The following is a 19,392-nucleotide window of genomic DNA, read 5'->3' as shown; positions in this document are numbered from 1 at the left end:
ATCATTAGGCAGCAAAACAGACTTTTTTTTCTCCTGGTATATATGCCTATGAATTTTAACAGATATATAGACTCCTATAGCTGCCACTGCTGTCTGGGTACACAACGGTTCCCTCACCCAACCAAACTCTCTTGTGCTATCCCTTTATAGTCACATCCTCTCTCACACCATAACCTCTGCCAACCACTGAGAATTATTTTCCATCACTGTAGTTCTGTCTTTTTGAAAACTCCCTTTCCTTTTGCTCTCCCTTTTGCTTCATGCATGTTTAAGTGTGAGTGCAAAGAACTCCAGATCCCATGCCAGCAGACTGTCTCCTTTACAGTTATTGTTTTGTTATTTTCTGTTGCTAACATTTATTAGCATCTGTGATGTGCCAGGCATCTGTGCTAAGCTTTTTACATACATTATCTCATTTTAATCTTACAAGAGCCTGATGATATATGCATGCCATTATTATCTCCACCGTACAAATATGGAAACTGAGGGTAAGAGAGGTTAAGTGACCCTGCCTAAGGCAAATAATTGAATCCCAGCACAAACCCAGCTCCATCTGACGACATATCCTTAACATTATGGTAAGCAATAAAAGGGAAGGGATTGTGACTCGGAAGGAGGTACACAGAGAGAGGTTGAGGGCAGAGCCAATTTGGTGCCATATGGTTTTTTGAAAGATTTGCAAAATGTGTGTGAAGGTGGAGAACCATCTGGGTCTTCTGACTTCTCAACCTCAGCTCCTGCCTTTATGTGTTCCTCCACCTGTCACATGTGGTCCTGGCTGACCCAGGTGGCATCTGCTTGCTGTTTTCAGGGGCTTCAGACAGTCTCACTCCCCTTGCAAACTCAGCAGAAAGCACTGTCTGCGTCACAGGACACAGCAGCTGAGACCCAGGAAAGGACTTGGATGCCTTCTGGTTTCTACTCAGCCTCAATTCCCTCATGTGTTTTCTGACCTGATTCCCCACCCCCTCGGGGGCTTGCAACACCAGCTGAAAAGGTTTCCAGGACACAGTCACCTGGTCTGTGTGCTGGAGGTGGCAGGTGTGTTCTCGCTGAGCTGGGGCAAGTGAGACAGAAATGTATGTGGTTGGCATGATGTGTAACAAAGAAGGGAGAAAGTCCGGCCTTGCAAGACCTGGGGCAGCAACATTTGTGTTGGGGATAAAGAGACAGGAGAATAAAAAAGAGAGAGAGAAGTTAATGAAGAAGTCGGAGATGCCGGGAAGTGGAAGGTTCTTGCCCTGCACATGTGTTCATTTGAGCTTGTTATTTGGGGAAGTGAAGTTTGCTAGCAAGTTACCTTCTTGAATCAGTTCCTGCCTCCTTTAGAGTCTTGGAAATGTGCTGCCGAGCCAGCACAAGTTGGGGAGAATCACACATCTGAATCACAGCCATAGGTCATTTGGAGAAAAATCAAACAGGCTGGAAATCAGGGTACCAAGGGCCATCTTTGGATGACACTCCATTAACAAGCCAGTGAAAGAGGATGTGCCATTTAGAGTAAAAAATATTAAGTCACTTCAATAACAACAACAACATTTACTGAGCACTTATTATGAGCCAGTCCCTGTGCTGAGAGCTAATTGGCATGAATCATTTCATTTCTTTCTTGCAACAACCCTCTGAAGTAGGTACTACTGTTACCTCCAATTCACAGATCGGGACTTGGAGGCCCTCAAGTTTAAGTGACTCACCCACAGTATACAACAACTGAGCAGCACAAGCAGGATTTGAATTCTGCTATTTTTCAAACCTAAGTTCGCAAGCTTCGCTGCTTTACTGCCTGTCTTAATTCAGAAATATTTCTAAAAATTAACACAGCGAGGAGAAGAGATCAATTATTCAGGAGCCTGTAATCTTCTGGAAGACTTGCCAAAATCCTTTGGCTTGACTGCTGTAAGGGAAGGAGTAAGAACCTGTGGGATTTGCACAGCCAGGGGCCGTCCAAGAGTCTTTCGATCTCACCTGTTGGTTTGAAATAATTGCACGCTGTAGAAATCTACAGCCATTTCCCAAGCTTTCTTTTTACCCAGTAGGCTTGGGAGGGTTTCAGGCAGGTAGGCACAATGGACTATTTTTTCTCTCTTGGGCTGGCACCATGAGGTGTGACTGTTGGCTCCACCCTGGCATGCTGGCTGGCACAGGGAGCACCCGGCCTCTTTGAGCCAAGAAAAAATTCTCGATGAGCCCGTTTATTAGATGAGCCTAGGTGAGCACAACAGTCTTCGGGCTTAACAAACTCACAGGCAGGAGGTTAAATGAACTCTTTCAGAGGGCCAGGTTAACATTGGGTTCTCTGGAAGAGGTGTTTTACAAAATGGTACCCTGGGACAACAGGTTATTTATGTCCTCTTAGGGCAGTACTTTATACTTAGTATTATCCTGGGCTGGACTCATCACAGACTCAAGTTCAGTAATAATACCTATTACACTCTCCTGCAAGGGCTATCACTCCTTCTGCGTTTTGTAGAATTCCTCATGCACGACAGGGCACAATAAACAGTCAATAATAATGTTTACTATGATAATGATCTTCCAAATGCCTTTCATCTGAGGATCCCAAAGTGCTAGGTAAACACCAATTAGTTAAGCCTCACAATGGCTCTCTGTTTTTACAATACATTTTCCTATTTTATAGAATTTTAAATTGAGACCCAGCAAACTTAAGTGGCTTGTCCAAAGTCATACAGCAGGTTTAAATTAATGATAATGATGATGCTTTGCATTCACACGGCATATGTTTTCTAAGGCAATAAGAGTATGTTGCAAAGATAATTTTCACACCATCCCAGAGGAAGGTGGGTAGCAAGTATTATTAGCTGTTGACTAAATTGGGTAAACTGAGGAGGCAGGGAGGGTAAGTAACTTGGTAAGGATTAGACCGAGGATACGAGTGCCTCCTCTGACTCTCAGGGCACTGCAGCGTCCCAGACAATACTCAATTCTCTGAACTGAGGGGTGCATGCCTGCTTTTGCCCTTACGGGAAAGATAGCTACATTCGTGGAAGCAGAGACAGGTTGCAGAATGACAGCCATATTTACATCCAGGAATGGGTTTGTTCATAGTCCCGGTGAGAGAGGCAAAAGGGAGGAGATGAACCACTTCAAGTAAGGATGGCTTGGAAAATGAAGGGAACGGGGGTGGCTGAGGGAGGCTGCCAGCACCGCTCTCTTGCAGAAACATCTTTACCAACCCAGGGCCTGCCTGAAAGCAGTAGCCTTCAACAGCCTTCTTCTGTGTTTCAGCCTCACGACAGGACTTGGTCCGGTGCAGCTTGGATGATGGGCACAACCCCGTCACTGGCACCTTCGTCTGATGTTACAAGTCCTTGTGAAAGAGTTCCAGGGACATGCAGTATCTTACCAGCTGTCTCTTACATATTATCAGCTCTCAATCACACAGCTCCCTATGCTAGGAGGGGCCTGGGAATCTTCTGTGTTCAAAAACTTGGTAGCTGGGGATACATTTGCTGCACCTTTTCTTAGCAACATAGCCACATCGAAAAAGATGAAAACATGAATGAAAATATATGAAGATGATAGAGACTTGCCTCCTGCCGGTCTGGCAATGCTTTCTTAGTGAGTGATGATACTCCACCGGGAGGCAAGTCAGACTTTGCTGGGTCGGGGAGGAAACAGGCTGCTGGGTCTTAGGAATTCACAGGGGGATTTGCTGACCCCAGATAGAGCCCTACTCTCTACAAACAAGACACTTGAGATAAGTTTGCTGCCCTACCCCCACCCTGCCTTCTCCAGACGTGTGGATTCTGATTGATGACTAGACCTTGGGCTAATGGGAAGCCTGAAAGGAGGGCGCCAAGCCCTCTTCTGGAATGTGGTCACACATACAAGCACAATGGCAATAAAAAGTCTGAAGTGAAGAACTCACACCAATGCCCACGTCTTCCTGCTCTCCTTTTTGACTGTTTCCACTTTCCCTTGCTGCATGGGCAACTTGGAGGTGCAGTGACCGGAAAGAGGGGTGAGCCCCTGGAAGGAATAGTTTAGAAAAGTGTCCTGAATGCACATCATAAGCCTATTCTGCTGTGCGGAAAGGAATGCGCAGAAGACCCTCCCACCCACTGTTACTCTTCACAATGGAGTTGAGAGACTCTGCTGTCATCTTTAAAGAAGTTAGCTTTAGGTAAGAACTTCACAGAATGCAGCCTTGACTTTCTAAGTATGCCAGCGACCCAGGTCACAGCTTCCCGTGTCTACTTTGACATGATGACTTCGTGGGGTGACAGTGCACAAAATCTCGCTGGACTCACAAGGACTGCATCATCCTCTCAAGATGTGCCCTTAACACAGCCTCCCACAAAAGGTTTGCAGCCAGGTCAGACACAGTCCTCAGGATCCATTCGCATGGTTGGCCAGAGTGATTCGCATTATCCAGACACCAAAAGCATTAGTGTGATCTCCTGCGTGCCACTACCGGGTCCTTTGGTTTTATGGCAGCCTTTCAGGTGCATTTTATGTATGTTTGATTCATTTTGTAAATGAAGACACCTGTAGGGCTCCTGTACACATGGGTTCTACTTCACAGCCCAGCCTTCCTGTCAGTCAGTCCACCCACAGACACGCTTTCCTCCTGCACAGTCTTTGGGCATCAAGTATCAGAATAGCTTTGAACGGATCATGAATGAGCACTGTCATAATAGCGCTTTAGGACTTGGGGTGGGAAGATGGGAGTTGGGTAGAACTGAAACAAAACCTGACATTTGCAAACTCCTCCAAGATCTCAAAAGCAAAAAGCAGCTGGATTTGTTTTCTCTCTTTTCCCCATCCTCTGGTTTGGCTTCAAACAGCAGAAGTGAAAGATGAAGAATAATCACGAAGGCTTTCTTTGTACTGTTACCTTCTAGACAAGGGAGACAACCTGGGAGACTTTTAACAATTCTAAGAATTCCTGGATGGATTAGATAGGCTCAGGATTCCACCGAGTTTCCATAAAATGGCCACTGCCCACAGAAACTTACCTCTGGGGAATCACTGGCAGACCTCTTTGAAATGTAACTAAAGAAAGGAAGATGTTCCCTAACTGCTGGTATACACAGACCCAACCTCCAAATGGACACGAAATGAACAAATAAGATCTCTCTTACCCCATCCATGTGGATTCTGATATTAGGCACCAGCCGGAAAGAGCTGGACTGTAGAGCTCTGGGGTTACTCTTGCCTCTCCTGCCGTCCTGCGCGGTCAGCACACCAGGCCTGCGGAAAGAGCCCCCTCTCCCCAAGCTCTGCCCCGAGCGCACACCGTCTAGAAGACGCACGAGCAGCAGGTTGGCCGGCAGTGCCTCGATGCTGCAAAACACCAGGGTCCTGCATTCCGGGCACCTCAGCTCCTTGTGGGCCTTGAAAATCCTCTGGAGACATGGTTTGCAGAAGGTGTGCTGGCAAGGGAGGACTTTGGCCGTGACATCGAGCTTTTCAAAGCACACGGGACACTCCAGAAGATCAAGTAACGTCAAATCATCCATTTTATTTTAACACTCCACTCTTGACCTGGAGGGGCAAAGTCCGCATGGTAGGGTGAGCTGAGCTGAGGGGGCAGATCCGGGTCTATCCTATCGGGAGCTTCAGAATTCCTGCCTGTTTGAATGAGAAAGGAAGAGAGGAAAAAAAATGTGACTGCTCAGAGAGGTATATCCCACCTACATGGAGGCAGTGTCTCATAAGGCAGTTTGCAAGCACTTTGTTCCAGCACCCAAGTTTCAAATGACTCATTCTGATTCAGTGCTAGCAGGTATAAGGCTCAACTCCTGCCTGCTGAAGGATCTGCGGGAGCATTCAGCATGGTGACCGACTACTTACTCATTGCCTCTTGGCGGCGTGCAAACAAGAGCAGAGACAAAACGGCCCTGCAGAAGAGCCTTCTCGGCCTCGAAGGGGGTCCTTCTCCCCCCCCCCCCCACCCGCAGACAGTCAATTTCAGTTCCCACAGCAAGACCCCCATGGAACACAATTTCTGTGAAGCTATCTATTCCTCCTTCTTCCCCTACTTTTATCTGTTATCTGCAGCACATGCAGACAAGTTGTGTAGATAAGTTTATCTGAACCTCCTGCAGATGTAGAATTATTTCCTTCACAGTGCACCTTCCCCCATTATTTTGTTCTAGCACTGCACAAGAAAAATTCTTACTAGAAACGCATTTTCAAATTGTTTGCCTTAAGTACAGGCCAGGGTGCTTGGAAGCTTTTTTTCTTTTTTTCTCCTTCTCTCACTCCCTCCTTCCCTTTCTTCCTTTTTTTCTCCCTCCCTCCCTCCCTTCTTTCTTCCCTGATTATTCTAGCCTCAGAGACGATATTCCACCCACAAGACGACGTCACACAGCCTGTTTAGTTTCTTGGACAATTGTTCTCAGTTCCACCTGAAGCAGATAGGAATTCTGGATTGTGGTCACAACCTGCAAAAATCCAGACAGAGCAGTGTATACAGGTGTGCGTGTGTGGTCTGAAAACATCCTTACTCCAGTAACAATTTCCTTTTAAATGTCTGAAAAGAAGTCTCCAGTTGAGATAAGTCTCCCCGGAAGAGGTCACCTGTCCCTCACAAGTGCCAAATTTTGGGTGAGCACAATGCCCAGGAGGTTTGGCCGGAGGGTGGGTGGCCCCGCCAGTAAGGGAAGCAGACATGACTTACGGGGATGAGAGATGGCGCCGTGCCCTCCTGAGACAACTCTCCAAAGATGTCAGCTCTGGGGAGACGTGCGGGGGGCCACTAACCTTGAGCTTGTAACCCCAGCTGTGTGCAGCTCAGCACAATCCTCTGATCCTCTGCTTGGCCAGGCTTCCTCCAACTGGCTTCCTTTCCCCCAAGAGCGGCTGCCACGCTTTGAAAACTTTAACAACTCTGAGTCTTACTCATTTCAAGGATCGCCTTACTCAGCCTTTGTTAACCCTTTCACCGCCTGGCAGCTAGCAGCAATTTCTGACTTCACTCTGCTGACTGATCCTTCCTTCATGTAACTGAGTTGATTTCTGGGAAAAGATTGCAGGGGACAAAATATAAGCCAGCCCCCAAGGCTAAGTATTTACAGTTTATATTTTCACTTTTCTCATTGTCTCTCTTATCCAAGAAGTTGAAACACAGCTCAGTTATAAACATGCCGGGGTGATTGTGTTTATTTTAAACCTTTATAAGGATTTGCTGAAAAGGTCAAACATATTAATGGCAGCTATAACAAAGATAAGCCAGTCACCTAAAAAGTACTGCTCCTTAAAAACCAGAGTCAGTACTTGAATGTGTGGATGTGAGATGGACTTCAGTGGTCTTTTTGCTCAATCTCTTTAAATAAATTTTTTTTTAAAAATCGCGTTATGGTAGTACATACACCTCTTTGAAAAATCAATGCACAGAAAGGCTTTGAAAAAGGAAAAGCAATGGTTCCAGACTCTCTCCCTGCCAGTGCCTATTGGGATCTTTTCGCAGCACCACACAATACTTGTATTTTTGTTTCTTGATTTACCAATAATAAAGTCACAGAGGTATTCAATAAAGTACATAATAATAATAATAATATTACTGAACACCACAGTAGCCCTTATCTTCACTAAGCACTGTTCTACCTTTACCTGTATTAACTCATTTAATCCTTTTAGCAACCTGGTAATTCACTATACTCTTCTTTACCCTCATTTGCAAAAGAGGAAACTGAGACACAGAGAGGTTAAATAACTCATTCCAGGAGTCACAGCTAGCAAGAGACAGGTGTTCTGTGCTTTTTACTACCATGTCATATGGTGATACAGCTTTAAGGGGAGGAGAGATGGTTGAAGGGAGCTAAACCTCATCTGAGATGGCAGGAAGTCAAAAGATAATGACCCAAACTGACCAATCAACTGCTTTTGCAGGTGAGACAGCTATGCCCACAGAGATCAAGAGATTCCTTGAAGTTGCCCAGTAAGTTAGGTAGAGCTGAGAGAAGAAACTGGTGTTTGTTTTTTTTTAAGACTATATCTTCTCTCTCAACTTAAGGATGACAGTTCTTTACTATGCGGAAAGCACTTAGCCACAACTCCATGGGAAAATCTTAAGAGGGGACCAAGAGGCCTGAGAACGGATGGCGAAGGATTACATGTTTTACAAAGTTCTTCCATGTTATTTCTGAAAAAGCAAAGACGCATGGAGCTCAAAACAGGAGGGGGCTTTAGGATGGAGCAAAGTCACATGTCTTCTGAGCACAGACACCAGATTTGAGTACGTGTCAATTTCAGAGACCATTTTCGAGTCTTTTTTCATCTCTCTTTTATGAAGGTTTTTTGGGCTTCAGTGACATCAAATCCCATTCTGTTGCCTGTCTCCTTCAATAATTTCCACTTTTATAGGTTCTGTGCTCATCAGGAAGCCCCTTGTAGTCTGACACCCTTGTTCCTTGCTCTTTTTCCCACTTGGTAAAGCTGGGCCCTCTGCTCTGTGAGCTGCCCCACAGTGGCCTCACCCTCTAGAAAGGTCTGCTCCAGTGCCAGAACTCCTGCTGCAGGGGTGGGCAACATTTTCCCTCCTTCCCTCTCTTGTTCTTAAACACTCCACCTCCCTTAGATGTCCGTACCTGCACCTACAAGCACATGTACACACATACTTGCATAAACATACATATAATCTTAACAGTAACTTTTATGAAGCACTTGCTGTATGCCATGGACCAGCGCTAAGACTTCAAACAGATTGCTCATTAAATCCTCCCAACCACCCAATAAGATAGGTGCTGTAACTTTGCCAAGATTGCAGAGCTTACGATCTGAACTCAGGTTGGCCCAATCCCAGGGCCTATAAAGTTATGTGCATGCCGCAAGTATACTGGTACATCTTTACTGTTTAAATCCATACACATCTATACATATGTCCAGACTGTACGTATCAGCTGATCTCAGATCCACCCTAAGCCAAAATGATATAACCTGTCCAGTCTCATGGCTCCTCTATGCCACTACATAGTCAGTGGTCTCAAGTAACTTCAAACGCTCCCAGCCCTGACAAAACTCAAAAACCCAGTTCCATTCCAGGAAGGCGGGATAGATCCAGTAGGCTGTTCTGCGTTAGCTTATCTGGCAGTTGATGATTCAGCAGAATAGCAACGTGATGGGAGAACGTCAGGCACTAGTGAAGGACAGACAAAGTTTACACTGAGCAGGAGTGGTCGTTTAGCATCTCTCAAATCAAACCCTGTAGGTGGTCCCCTAAACCACCCATGGGGTTATCTTGGTAGAAACTTTAGAAGCTTTTGAAGAAAGGGGAGACTTTTAAATGGGGATTTCATCCTGGCTTACCCAAATACTACCTTGGCGTCAAATCAGATGAACAAGTAGTTCCCCCAAATAAACAGAGAGGTGAATGATGCCTGCCTTCCCAGACTCCAGGCTCAGGCCACCACCTCCAATGCTCCCATCCCATCAACACTCCTTTTTATATTTATACTGTTACATAATGCGTACAGGCTGTACTTTTAAAATACCTGTGTGATATGTTCAGGAGTTTTCTTGCTGCTTATATTTACAAGTATATGTCCATTTATGTTAAAAAAAAAAAAAAGCAAGCCAATCTGATCATACTGCTACCCTGTTCACAACCTTTTAGTAGGTTCCCACTGACTTTAGGTAATACCCAAATCCCTTTTCTGGTGTAATCTGGCTCCTGCCTACCTCTCCTGCCTCAACTTACCCCACATCTCTCCTTCACTCACCCACACCAGTCCCACTGGCTTTCTCTCTTTACTGAGGAGTTCAAGTTTTTCTGCCATGAGGTATTTCTTGTGCTCTTCTTTCTCTGTGATTCACAGTTTCTAGTTACACTCTTCCTCTCTTCCTACTTACTCTCCCCCACCCTTTGCTTTTTTACCCCCTCCTCTGCAAGTTTTAGCTTAAATGCCACTTCCTCAGGGAAGCCTTCCTTGATTCTCATGACTAGAGAGTTTATCATCCTGTACTTGTCCTTCATAGCAGTTATCACAATCGTAATTTGGTAATTATGCTTTAATGATTTAACGCCTGATTCCCCAAACAGACAAGCTCCAAGAAAGCAAGGCACTTATGTGTCTTGTCACTGCTCTTTCCCTCAAACCTAACACAGTGACTGGCATGTGGTTGTTTAATAAATGTTTTTGCATGGTTTATTAATGAATGGTATTCTCAAAAAAAAAAACCAAAAACGTGTCTGGACAGATGTACAACAAACTGGTTTTTGTGTTTGTTTGTTTGTTTGTCTGACTAGGCTCCACACCCAGTGTGGGGCTCAGAGTCACAACCAGGAGTCACGTGCTCTACTGACTGAGCCAGCCAAGTGCCCGCACCAAACTGTTGATAATTGTTTTACCTTGGACACCTCTGGGGATCCACTTGGAATATTGTTAGGCTCATCTCTTAGTCTAAGAAATTTTTCAGATTCAGGTATATGCTACCTGGAAGTGTCTTTGCTCAGGACCCTGCCATACATCTCTTGCCTCCTGCCCTGCTGCTTCCCTGATGCTGCTGTATGGGATACCCTCAGGAGCTTGCTATACACCCACATATGCATGATCCAGAAGTGTGGACCACCCTTGAATAATGGGGAATCTATGGATAAACACCTTCCCCTTTCATCTTTTGGAGCACGTAGTTCTGAGATTTCGTAACGCTCTTCATAAGGTTCTGTGGGACGAGTACCATGCATCCACTGAATGGCTAATGTAGTAATGTACCCCTATACTGTCTCTTCCTCATTCTCTGTATCACTCCACCATCCCTAACCCTTGATCTCAAATAAATTGCCCTCAAACAAGCAACCCTTTGTTTCAGGCTAAGATAGTTTCTTTCCAATTTAAAATTAGGTCACAAAAGAAGTATGCCTTTTTTGTCAGATTTACTTATTTATTGGAATTATAATTTTAGAGTTGTGTTATTTTCATTTGGCTGGCTCTTAACTCTTTGGTGGTCTCAGGCTCTTTGCCCTAAAGTTAATCATTTGTAAAGCAATCCATAAACCCACCAAAGGGGTTCAAGCAGTTAGAAATCTAAAGCATTGTAACAGAAGGGGTCAGGAGGACTTTCTTGACTTACTGGACTCTATGGCAGAGGCCAAGTTTTGTACTTCTTCGCCATCTTTCCTCAGTACCTAGTATAAATGTGGAAATGTTTTCAATATTTAAACGAAACTTCATTTTAATGTTCCTCTGATGCTAGGTTTGCCTCTGTGAAACCTTTGGAAGTATCCAAGGAGAGGAATTATTGGAGGAAAATGGGAAGCTTTCCAGTAGTGGAAAAATGGAGGAAAGCAGAATGGCAGGGGTTGAATGCCTATTAGATATTCTTTCCTTCTTTGAAAGATGCAGGTCCCAAATGAAGTTGATTGTGAAATTTCCTCCCCAATCAGGAGGATGTCAGTAGGTGAGCAGTGTACTTTAGGGTATTGGTATGCAATTACTAGACCCACAGTCAAATGACCCAAACTCCTAGCAAAGAGAACTCCAACTGACATTTTATAGAGATGACTTAAGGTCCTTAAGTTTAACGAGAAACCAGCAGTCAAGAGTATGGCTTTAAAGTCTAATAGACCTGCTTTGAATCTCAGCTCTGCCAGTTACTAGATGGAACACTTGGTCAAATTACTCCATTCCTCTGTTCCTTGAATTCCTTATGTATAAAATGAGGTTACTAATAGAGCCTGTCTCATTGGGTTGTTCTGAGGAGTCAGTGAAATGATGCATACAATAAATGCTTAATAGATGTAGGATTCTTCTTATCTTCTTTTTTTTGCAGGCAGATCCTATAAGAAAACCAAAAATCAGATGGTTCTCCTCTAATCCAAACTAAACCCAAAGAAAATATGCCAGAACATGTGGTTGGTCAGTTCTTTACGGACCAAGATGCTCTAACCCCGTATATCCCTAACTTCAGTCATTTGCATCCTATTCTTTATGCTGTTTACCATAGACACACACTGAGGCTTTCTCTTTGACATAATCAGAAGAGTAAAGGAGAAATTAGTAACTTCCTTACTGTGTGATTTTGTGTTAACCATTTTCTGTTGGGGTAACCCAGGCTTTGGGATACTCTCTTCTAGTGTATTCTAAACAAATCACAAGCACTGTGAAGAACCAAAAGAAGGGCAGAGCCCTACCCATTTTATGCACCATAAATCGTAGTTCACCATTTGCACACCCGGGGAGGGATTCTTACTTATAGTTCTTCATCTTCATTTTTAATAGAAGACATTAATCTACTTTTTAATTTTTTAAATGTTAGTTTTGAGAGAGGGGGAAAGAGAGAGAAAAAGGGGGGGGGAAGGGAGAGGAGAGAGGATCTGAAGTGGGTTCTGCACTAACAGCAGAGAGCCCAATGTGGGGCTTGAATCCACGAACCTTGAGATCATGGCCTGAGCTGAAATCAAGAGTTGGATGCTTAGCCAACTGCGCCACCCAGGTACCCTGAAGACAGTAATCTAATAAACACAGTTGTATTTCTTCCTCTAAATGATTAGAAGGGAATCCTAAAGGCAATTGTGCAAGAAGGGAAAGTAGGAAAGTAAGTAAGAATGCATCTTACCATTCTGTTAATATTAAAATTCAGCTGGTCAGGAGCGCCTGGGTGGCTCAGTCAGTTGAGTGTCCGACTTCAGCTCAGGTCATGATCTCATGGTTTGTGGGTTTGAGCCCCAAGTCGGGCTCTGTGCTGACAGCTCAGAGCCTGGATCCTGCTTCAGATTCTGTGTCTCCCTCTCTCTGCCCACCCCCCACCCCCCAACTCACACTCTGTCTCTCTCTCCTTCAAAAGTAAATAAACATTAAAAAAATTAAAAAAAAATTCAGCTGGTCAAATCCAAGTAAAGTCTGTAGTAACTTATTGTATTGTGCCAATGTCAATTTCCTAGTTTTCATACTGTATTATATATAAGATATTACCACTTTATATATAGAAGCTGGTTAAAGGATGTAAGGGACCTCTCTGTACCATTTTTGCAACTTCTTGTGTTCATAATTATTTCAAAATAAAAAGTTAAACAAAAAAAGAAAAAAGGAAACAAGTAAAAAAGATATACTCAAAACCTTGTAAATATGTCCCTACCCTTTGACCCTAAAATAGTACTTCTAGAAATATATACTAATGTAAATAAATTTATACCCCAGTATGTTCCTCATATAATCACTTTTAATAGTGAAATGTTAAAAACATTCTTAATGTTCAACAGGGGAGTGTGTAAACAGTATATATATATATACATATGTGTGTGTGTATACTATCAAATATACATATACTATCAAATATATATATATTTGATATATATTATCAAAAATGATAGTGGAGATGTATATTTATTTTAAAGTTAATTTATTTATTTTGAGAGAGACAGAGAGATGCAAGCAGGGGAGGAGCAGAGAGAGAGAGGGGAACAGAGGATATGAAGCAGGTTCCACACTGACAGCAGAGAGCCCAACGTGGGCTTGAAGTCATGAACTGTGGGATCATGACCTGGGCCAAAGTTAGACCCTTAACTGACTGAGCCACCCAGGCACCCCTGGGGAGATGTATATTTAATGACATAAAGGACATTCATAATGAACTAAATACAGAAATTTATAAGCTGTATGAGCCTAACTTATTTAAGAATGATACATAAATATATAATATTGAGACTAGAGGAATGTATGCAAAACCATCAGCAACAATTATTTCTGGCTTCTAGACTTATTGATTTAAATTTTTTCCATTTTGTTCATGTGTTTTTCTAATTTTTCTACAATAAGCATATGTTACTGGTGTAAAATTTTCAAAGATAATTAAAATGGCTGAAATCACTTCAGCTTTACTAAAACATTTACAACAGGGAGAATTAAATCCAGTAACACTAATACCCTATGCATTACCATTGATAACACAGCCATTAAAAAGAAAAATAAATTACAAAGCTCCGAAACTGCTGTATGTAGATGCTAAGCCATAACAGATACTGTGCCTTACAAAGGGAAAGGGCTATGATCACTTCACTCCTAACTGGTCTTCCTCCTCTTCCTTTACTGTTTCCTTTCTGATGAAATCAGTAAATGTTTTGATTCAAAACCATGAGCAGGATGCAACCTTAATTCTTATTAAACTCGGGGCAAGTCTGTGCAAAAGCTGACAGTTTGCCTAGGCTATTGGGTAACCACAATCTTACACTTTTGATCACAGGTGGGAAAGTTGCAAAAACGAGTAATCCCCTAAATACCCTGATTAGTCCTAGATGTCTCTCTTCATAGATGGGGTCTGCTATGATAACAAATACATGAAAATAAAATGTCTTTTTTTTTTAAGAATTAGAATAATTTTCCTATAACTGACTATAAACATTTGTCAAATCATTTAGACATTTCTTGAGCCCTGTAATGGTGTTAATTATATATTAATTATATAATATTATGTTATTTACTCACTTGGCCTTATAAATTGTATCTCTCTTCCACATAATCTCTGTTCCATAGTGCTGGAACCATCTCTGTATTGTTCATTTGTGCCTGAGTCTCTCAGTGCTTAATAAATATTTGCTGAGTGATGAGGACGACTCATTTGTGTTTGGAATTCTTAGTGCATTCCTAGGGAGAAAGCCTGGGAATGCTTTGGAAACCCACCTCCAGTATTAACAATTCTGTGACCCTGGGTATTAAACAGCTTAAGCCTCATCCACAAAAGTGCTCTCAGTAATAAGTACTTCTCAGGCTTGCGGTAAGGAATACACTTCCTAACATGTATTGGTACCACTTAGAAAAGTGTCTGGTGCGTAAAAGTTGCTTGAACAATACTAGTTGACGATATCTGAATTCCTCTTTTTGTCCTGTGATTTACCTTTTTTCTGTGATTGCTTCTAACTTAATATGGTGGTTAAGAGCAGAAACTCTGGAGTCAGAAGGTCTGTGTCATCTTATTAAATAACAGTGTGACCTATAGCAAGTTGATTAAACACTCTGCACTTGGTTTTCTCATCTGTAAAACGGGGATGATAATAATAGCACTTACTCCATAGGATTATTGTGAGCATGTAGTGAGAAAATGCTCATAAAATGCTTCAAAGAGTGTGACAGAGAGTAAGTGCTCAGTAAAGGTCAGCTATTATTCTCTTACCAGGCCTCTTATTATCTGTCGTTTTGCATCTAAAGTATAGTTTCAAACTGAGCCCAACTCCTGGTTTCTTTTCCTGAAGGAGTTATTCATTCCGATTTAGCCATGACATGAATGTCAACTCAGAGTAGCTGCCTAGAGGCTTATATGGTTTGGGGCACTGCAGCACCCTGCAGAACTTTCAGAGGGGGTGGGGCTGGCTATTATGCTGGAATAAATAATAACAATTAACATTATTTTGTGCCAGATTCTGTGCGAAGAACTATAACCCTATTATTACTCCCATCTTCACAGATGAGGAAACAGAAGCATAGAGACAGCATTGCCCTCGACACTGCTTGGGGAAGTCAGGCTTGATGCCCAGGCAGTCTGCACTTCTAACCTTCAAGACATCCCATGTGCTGCATTTATCGTAAAAAAAGAGGCTATTTTAATCAATACTGTATTGCAATTTTGACTGCAGATTTTTATCTTTACTTCCATTCAGAAGAACCCAAACCTTGGAAATATAAGCAGCCTGCACACAGTAACATCAGGTTAATCTACTAGAAACAGAAAGGGAAATAAGCCTGAAATACAAACAGAAAAAATATCAGAGGGTACTTCCTATTTTTTATTTATTTATTTATTTATTTATTTATTTATTTATTTATTTATTTTAATGTTTATTTTTGAGAGAGAGAGAGAAAGAGAGGGAAGGAGACAGCGTGTGAGTGAGTGGGACAGGGGCGAAGAGAGAGAGAGAGACACAGAATCTGAAGTAGGTTCCAGGCTCTGAGCTGTCAGCAGAGTCCAACGCGGGGCTCTAATTCACAGACCGCGAGATCATGACCTGAGCCGAAGTCTGAACGCTCAATGAACTGAGCCACCCAGGTGCGCCGGGGGGGGGGGGGGGGGGGTACTTCCTTTTTAGATACAATAATAAGAAATGCCAAAAAAACTAAATCAAAACTGGTCAAATATACTGATTTATTATTTTACCCAAATATATTTGGATAAAATGTTGATTTTTAATAACAAATGAAAAATCTCATAAATATAACTAGAGTTGTTAGCTCATTTTGTTTTTCAGGCCCCAATTTATGACAGAATTAATTTGTCAGCCAGAATCCTAATATATATTTGTCCTGTGAGGTCTAGTTCTCCATTCACAGTATTATCTTTGTAGTCGTTAGCCAGGGGTAGAGTAGGAGTATACGGGTATGGGTGTTGAAGAAGAGGGCTCCAATGGTGGACACTTCATCTCTCGATGCCACTCTTGAACCTCAACCACTCCTTATTCCTTGCTTTGGGCTAAAAAAGTCTTAGATTCTAAACCAACTTCAGCATATTGGCATTATCTATTGAAATTTTATACGTGCGTCCCTTTGACTCAGTAATTTCCCATTTAGAAGCTGATTCAAGAGAAATGCCCACAAGATATGCAGAGTTACAAACAAGGGCATTTATTGTTACACTGTTTGTAACTGAAGACAAACGGAGCTGACCCAAATATCCAGCAGGAAGAGACTGTGCATGTACCATAAAGTAGTCATAACAGAGGAACAAATAGGTAGAGTTGTATATATTGACATGCATATAATGGAAAAGAAGACGGTAGGCGGTGCTCACATTATTCACAATATTATAGAAGGGCTTCGTAAGGAGAGACATTGATGATTGCAAACTCAGATGCATAAGGGGGCCAGACTGGTTTTATAAACGGGTCAGGTGGGGACTGTGACAACCTGGAGAGCACACTCTATGTGAAACCAACTGACACCACTCAGCCTCAGCTATTCTTTGCTAATGGGTTGACAGAACTTGGATTCTCCCAGAAAATCTATAAATCATGGTCCTGTTCATGCTACTTTGTGATAGTCTATTTACCTCTCTTCCACCTTGAAAGCTCCACGAAACTATTTCAGTTACATGAACCTCCTGATGTTTATTTTGTGGCAACCATTAGAAATATTAAAAAACATATATTCTAAGTGGTCATCTGCAAACTAGATGTGTCTTGCAGGCTCACTGCCCATCAACCTCTAAAATACTCTTACCAATGGCCCTCTCTGGGGAACCATGTTTTGGGCCATTATCAGAGTGGGGTCTTTCACTGTACCATCCGTACATTGCTTTATATTTGAGGGTGTTTGGGTTTCTTTGTTTAACCATGGCAAGAACCAGTTTACTGGTCCAGGGGAGAGGCAAAGGATGTATACAATGAAGAGTGAGGGCTCAGGCCTCCCCAGTGACCTAGAAATTCATTCCTCCACCAGGTCCTGAAGGCAGGCCTTGTATCAGTGGAGGAGAGGGAGAGTGGGTGGCTGTTGGAAATATGGGGTCCACAGTGTTCTCCAGTAAGGAGGCACCCCCTAATAGGTCCACGTCTAACAGGGCCCTGAGTCACGTGGGAACAACCGTGAGCATCACAAGCCTCTTGATCCACACCTGGTCCTGGGGCCATGACTTCCCCGTGAAGAAACAGAGCGTATAACTTGGGGAGTGTCCACTTCCTTGGATGAAGACAATCGGATCTGCCAGGAAAGGGCCGTGGTCAAACATGCTTCCTTACTTGTTCCTAGTGACCTCACCATTGGCCTGTGACCACTACCAGGAAGGAGCTTCTTGCTCACAGCCCAGCTGATCTGGCTGGCAATGCCCCAGCCTCTGTGGCCAGAGCTGCTGGCTTGCCCTCCACAGAACCAGCTTCTCCTCCCCACCCACCCTGCCCTCAGGGAGCCCAGCACAAGCCTCACCTGGCAGGTCATGGCCCCATCAAGGGCACCCCAGGTCTGGCAGTCTTATTAGCTGTCCAGGCCATGTCCTATCCCCTGCTTCTGACCCCACCAACCAAGGGCTCCTAGGGCAGAAGACAGTCGGTGGAAGACATGGGGGCCAGGGGAGAAGGCGGTGAAAGGTGGAACTTTCACTCTGAGCAGCTGCAGCAGCGACACGAAGGGGGAGACTTTGAAGTGTAGAGGGCCCATCTCCCTGGCCCTGGCCCCTCCTGGCACTCACCTTCCTCGGGCTCCAACAGCCTCCTCAGTGGGTTTTCAGTGGGTTCCGAGTTTGAGCAAACAGCAGAGATGCCCAAGTTGGGGCTCAGCAAGAACTGAGGGTGGTGCTCAGGGGCCACAGGTAGGCCCGAAGGCCCCGCATCTGGGAATGGGGCCAAGACCATGTCACTCAGCAACTCTTCCAGAATGTTCTGTGGGGTAGCACAGGTACTGCTCTGCCCTTGTTGTCTGGAGAGGTATGGTTTAGGAAAGTCCCCAACTCCTGAGGTGACGAACTTGAAGAACTGGCCCGCAGGTCGTGGGGGTCCTCACTAGGTCCTTGGCTGAAGACTAGGCTCTCTTCCGGGGGAGGGCGGACCGGAAACTCCTTTTCCGGGGCGAAGGGTCAGCGTGCAGGCTCTGCGTGTCTCGTCTGGGTCGGGGCCTGTAAGAGGCGAAGTCCGCCAGCCCAAGGTCCTGCAGCCAGCGGGGCGCCCAGGAGGTGCGGATATGGACGCTCCTGCGGCCCGGGCCGCCAGCGCCCCTCCCCCCTACCCGGCCGCGCCTCAGCCAGGTAGGATCCTCGGCCTTACCCACGTGGGGGGGGGGGGTTGGGGGGGGGGGGGGGGGGGGGGGGGGGGGGGCTGGCCCACCCAGGTCTCTAGACTCCCGGCACCTCTCCGAGTAGTGGGTGTGCACCCCCTTACCTGCAGCAGAGCTCTAGCGCGGTGGGGCTTTCTTGTCTATCTATCGCTTGTATAATAATCTACACGTGTATAATAAAAAAATACGAATGCTGAGAGCACATTTACACTGGCCTATACTAACAAGGTCTGAACCAAAGGGAGTTTCCACATTAGTTCAGACTAAAAGCAGTTCCAGGAATTTGACCTAGCTTTGGTTGTGTTACCGACCTCAAGAGTCTTGAATTGGGGGTTGGGGGCGACCTGGATGGCTCGGTGGGTTGAGCGTTGGAGTTCGGCTGGGGTTAGGATCGCCCGGTTGGTGAGTTCCAGCCCCGCATCTGCTTGCTGCTGTCAGCGCACAGCCTGCTTTGGATCTTCTGTCCCCCTCCCTTGTGCCCCTTCCCCTGCATGCATTCTCTCTCAAAAATAAACATTTGGAAAAGAAAAAAAAAAGGGGGTGCGTCTGGGTGGCTCAGTCCGTTAAGCGTCTGATTTTGGTTCAGGTCATGATCTGACGGTTAGTGAGTTCGAGCCCCACATTGGGTCCCATGCTGACATTTCAGAGCCTGGAGCAGATTGGAATCCTGTGTCCCCCTCTCTTTCTGCCCCCCCCCCTTACCCATTCTAGCTGTCTCTCTGGCTCTCAAAAATAAACATTT

General features: G+C 44.3%; 1 protein-coding gene and 1 pseudogene across 1 annotated transcript in view; both read right to left on the bottom strand.

The window, feature by feature from the left end:
- Positions 1-5,498, bottom strand: part of SH3RF2 (SH3 domain containing ring finger 2) — a 110,542-nt gene extending 105,044 nt beyond the window's left edge. The window contains exon 1 of the mRNA XM_049648542.1: positions 5,106-5,498. Within this exon, the coding sequence (XP_049504499.1) occupies positions 5,106-5,483 (378 nt within the window). The 5' untranslated portion in view covers positions 5,484-5,498. The remainder of the gene's footprint in view (positions 1-5,105) is intronic.
- An 11,814-nt stretch (positions 5,499-17,312) lies between these two features.
- Positions 17,313-18,332, bottom strand: LOC125935214 (interferon regulatory factor 3-like; annotated as a pseudogene).
- Between the last annotated feature and the right edge of the window lie 1,060 nt (positions 18,333-19,392).

Source organism: Panthera uncia (assembly GCF_023721935.1).
Source record: "Panthera uncia isolate 11264 chromosome A1 unlocalized genomic scaffold, Puncia_PCG_1.0 HiC_scaffold_17, whole genome shotgun sequence".
Classification (NCBI taxonomy): Eukaryota; Metazoa; Chordata; class Mammalia; order Carnivora; family Felidae; genus Panthera; species Panthera uncia.
This window is presented reverse-complemented; position numbering and strand designations above follow the sequence as displayed.